Below are 4,451 nucleotides of genomic sequence, written 5' to 3' on the forward strand. Positions count from 1 at the left end.
GTCATCACATCTACATCATCAATGATCAATTCCTCAACTTTTCTTGTGTGCATGTAACTTCTGAAGACACAAGCTGTCCTCAAAATATCATCACACCAACCATAAAGATGTAGATCAACAATATATTTGATTCTGTCAAATACATGGCTAAAAGTATGTGATCAGCCAAACATTTCATTCACATATGATTGTGACAAAGTCCCTGGTCCATTCTGTTAAAATCAAATAGGATGACCATGTGGTCGAAAGGCTTTGCACAGCCTGATTTGCCTACATACTGTTTCTTTCTTTCTTTTCCACTGGCGTGCTTTTCATGCAAATGCATGTTTAGTCTTGGAAACGAAGGAAATGATGCATTCAGGTGACTACACTGCATGCAGTGTTTTAGCTATTACACTGAAGTATGAGAGGTGCAATGTAGCCACACTGAAGTTACAGAAGATGTGTTTCAAACCTCAGCAATAAAAAGATATTTCAGATGATTATATAAAAACGTTTATTTTCATATTCAGTGAAAAATCAAACAGAAAATGTGCTACATTTGTGTTGAATCTTGAGGAGCAGCTGGACGTGAACAGTGTGACACAGAAGAGGACATGAAGGTCTGATGAATGTCTGTACCATGAAAGAACACGTCCTGTACCTCACGTAGCTCTTGGCAAAGATCAAAAATGAAAAAGGTTGTGCATAACATGTGCATTATTGGTTCATTTGGTGATAACAGACTGACAGAAAATAACTAAGGAAACCAGACAGCACTGACATCATGTGAACAATGCTGTACCTGTCACTGTAGCATGTTCCAGTGAGGGAGAGGTGGAGAAAAGACAACACATCTTGGAGTTATTATACAAGCCCAGCAGTCAAGGCTCATTTCCCAACAGTATTTATACCGCCGACTGTGAACCACCTCATCTTCTCATGGTCCTGCAGCCGCTCATGACTTCACTGCTCACAGAATGGTCGTGTATGTCTACGGCCAGAAGAACAGCGACCTGTGACTCAGCCTCTCCCTCTGTGTTCTTCCATCACAGCTCCTGTTTCAGATGCCCGGCGCTGTTCCCCTCCAAGTCCGGCTTCTTGCTCTCCGTCTTCTTCTTGCCCTTCTTCTTGGCGTTGACTTCATTCTGCTGCTGATATTTGCCGTCGTCCTTCTTGGCAGCCGTGCCGGGGAACACCTGTCCCTCCACGGTGACGTCCATGCAACGTTCCTGGGCCACGAGGAAATCTTTGACCTCCCAGGCCATGCTGCCGTCTCGCAGCATGAAGATCACTCTGTTGGAGCCCACCACGAACCTGCAGGAGGACAGGCGGATGAAACAGGTACTGCTCATTACTGCAGACTAGCCTCCATCTTAATGTACTGCTGTTGTTTGCTGTGAAACTGCTTAATTAATAAAAAGGAACTGGAAAATGTTCTAGAGAATGTAGGAATAGAAGAAGAAGAAATGTGAAATATGGTGAGGTTGTTAAAGTACGGGAGCATTTCAACCTAATAAGGCAGAGAGCACTGACGAGTGGACGCAGAACTTTTTTTAGCTACCATAAGGGTATAGGATATAGAATAGGAGAAGAGTTCTGGAAGTTTGGACCCCTGCATCTGATTGACAGGTGGCCTCTGCTTGTGTGACGGCTGAGAGGATGAATATAAGAAGATGGGTTGAACAGGAGTGACTCTGTGAATCACTTTGACAGTAAAATGGTCTGGAATTTTTTCTTTGTACATCAAAGTGCTTATTTGAAAACCATGATATCATAAATTGAAAGAAGTGGAGTTTTCTGAAATGAAGGAGCTGAAGGGGGGCAGGGATTTAAGTATGATGATGATTCTGATGATACGCATTTAGAAGATGAGAATTTTAAAGGCTTTTAAAAAATGTACTCACCCGTGTAACCTTACAGTAGAAAAAAGATTAAAAGATGAAAAGTCATAAAGGGTATGAACACAATGTTCATCCATAACATCCATCGCTCTCTGAATTATTATTTCCCTTTAATTCATCTCCAGGGCTGCAGTGGTGGTCTGAATAGAATTAAACACTGCAAGTTTGCGTACAAACTTATTTCTGCATGAAAAAAAAGTTTTTTTTCCAAAACCAGCCAGTTAATTAACAAAAAGGCCACCTTACATTTTGTTTTCTATACAATGAAGCTCTCTTTTAGTGATAAACTCTATGATGAGATGACTGATGTTTATGTGGGTTGTATATGATCAAAAGCTCCATATTTAGTTCACCCCCTTGACAAGTTCGAGATGTGGGTGAAAAGCTAATGAATGAATGAAGATGACATTAGGCATTAATGGGACTGAACCTGCAGTGTGAGGCCAGCTAGATGCTCTGTCAGTGCTTTGGCTCAGTTCTGAACAGCTGCTATAATTTCTACAAACCACCAGATGTCACTGAAGCACAAACAGGAAGGAAGCCCTAACGCTTAATCAGGCTTTGTTCATGCATGGCTACCAATGTTTGACTAGTTGACAGCAATTATTAGTTGATTAATTGGATGGGCCAACTGACAGGAACTTCAACAATCATTAACTGCTCTCCATGTTGTCAGTGTTAAATGAGTTCAATGAGTAACCACCTCTGAACATCAAAGTTGGCATTGAAGAGGCTGCCCTGCCACAGGCCTGTGATCTCCTCCGTCTCTTTCTCAGTGGGATCCCCCGACACTGTGGCAAAAACCATCAGAGTCCTGCCCTTCTTGGACATCTTGAGCAGCTCCTCTGGCTTGGAGGAGTCCACCTTGGAGAAATCGATGGGAGGAGGAGACCTCCTGTGCTCCGGTAGGTCGCCTTCCTCGATGTCGTCATCCTTCTGTGGAACAAAGAGGAGAAATGACGCTCTAATGCTGGAACAGCTCCCAGGTCTTACTGTCTCCTGACGCTGTGCCAAACCACATTCAAAAATATCTTGTCACCACAGGTCAGACCTCAGGAAGTAGCATTTCCACCTCATCACGCAACTATATGAACCACTATCGTCTTTAAAGGATCTTTGATTTCATACTTATATCCACATTCTACTCCAAAATAAGAATGCCAATAAGAATGTGCTACCTCGTGGTTTGAGTTGTGTTATAGATAATAATTAGAAATGCTGCAGTATGCCTCAGTATTCAAGAACACATCAAATGACACAAAAGTAGTCCTAGTTTATATACACAGTACATACATGTACAGAGCTTATCTAGATACTCTTGTATCTCCTCTTGTATTACACCTGGGTACGTCTGCAGCTATAATGGGAAATGGAAATTAGATGTGGTTGGTCTACACTGATGTTAAACCAGATGCACCAAATTGCTGTCATTCAATTTGTATTGTGCTCTTTTTTTTTATTCTATTTTTTTTAAATAGTATGGGAACGTGTGAGAAATGGATGGAAAAGTCTTAATGGTGGATGAATGTGTTTTCTGCCAAAGCAATGGAAAGTTTTCCAAAGATCAGTCAACACAGACTATTATTGTTCTGAACATGAAGAGGTTTCAAGTAAACTCTGTCCTAAGTCCTCTGTCCTTAAACAGAAATGTATGATTAACATACACTATAAAGCTGCTTACACATGAATCAATCAATGGCACAAAGTAGTAATAAAACACAGTGGCGCTGCCCAGGTACTGATAATACTTATTTTACTTGAGTAGTGGGACTTCAACTGTTTGAAGAGTATTTAACTCGTAGGAATTGCCTCTTTTACTTAAATTGGAGATAATAGGTAGGGGATTAAATGCTGGATAATTATTTGACCACTGAAACACTCCAGAAAGCAAAGAATCGTCAAGAAACATGAAGAGAAGAGTAGAAACTAGTCCGTAGTGTCGACAGTTAATGCAGCACGACCGTTACACTGACAGACAACCATGCTGTCTAACAAGCAGCACTGTCATAATGTTGATACTCTCTGGTACTAGCATGTCTCTTCCGGGTTCGAACTTTGAAACTTGTACACACAACTAATACATGCGGTTTGTTGCATTTCTTGTTCGCGGCTAGGCTAGTAGCTAGCTACTGTCTGAAGACTGGCTGAATGAAACCAACAATATCACGTACCTCCCATTGTTCCAGGAGCCGTGCCATATCTGCGTCATTGTAGTCTCGGATATCCTTCTTTTTCTTGGGCTCATTTTTGCTGTCCGACGCTAAAATGCAAAGCAAATACGTGCAGAGCAGGAGCACAACACATCTCAACCTGAAGTCTGACGCCATGTTTACAGATGGTGTGTTCTGGTTGGCTCTGAGGTCTGCCGGTCACAAAGCGAGAGGGGCGTGTCACAGCTGTGAAAGGCCGGAAGCAGATACACCACATGGGTGGAATTTCAAAATAAAGTCAGAATTACTACAAATATTTTATTATTTTATTTTTATCATTATTATTAAATCCTTATTGTTTAATTATAGTTAAATCCTCAAAACGTATTAAAGGCATTTTAAAGGCATCCTCTTATAC

At 41.3% G+C, this 4,451-nt stretch overlaps 1 protein-coding gene across 1 annotated transcript; it reads right to left on the reverse strand.

Moving 5' to 3' along the window:
- Positions 1-479: 479 nt before the first annotated feature.
- Positions 480-4,223, reverse strand: mesd (mesoderm development LRP chaperone). Its single transcript, XM_070831920.1, has 3 exons — positions 4,055-4,223; positions 2,587-2,819; positions 480-1,296 (listed from the first exon to the last, which is right to left on the reverse strand). Exons 1-3 carry the CDS (start codon positions 4,208-4,210, stop codon positions 1,029-1,031), a joined length of 657 nt encoding a protein of 218 aa, XP_070688021.1. The 5' UTR covers positions 4,211-4,223; the 3' UTR covers positions 480-1,028.
- Between the last annotated feature and the right edge of the window lie 228 nt (positions 4,224-4,451).

Source organism: Pempheris klunzingeri, chromosome 1 (assembly GCF_042242105.1).
Source record: "Pempheris klunzingeri isolate RE-2024b chromosome 1, fPemKlu1.hap1, whole genome shotgun sequence".
NCBI lineage: Eukaryota > Metazoa > Chordata > Actinopteri > Acropomatiformes > Pempheridae > Pempheris > Pempheris klunzingeri.

Coding starts and splice junctions, on each gene's coding strand:
- mesd (XM_070831920.1), bottom strand. CDS start 4,210: ATGGCGTCAGACTTCAGGTTGAGATGTGTTGTGCTCCTGCTCTGCACG. Junction 2,820..4,054: donor GGCTCCTGGAACAATGGGAG/GTACGTGATATT, acceptor TTTGTTCCACAG/AAGGATGACGACATCGAGGA. Junction 1,297..2,586: donor GCCAACTTTGATGTTCAGAG/GTGGTTACTCAT, acceptor GTCCTCCTGCAG/GTTCGTGGTGGGCTCCAACA.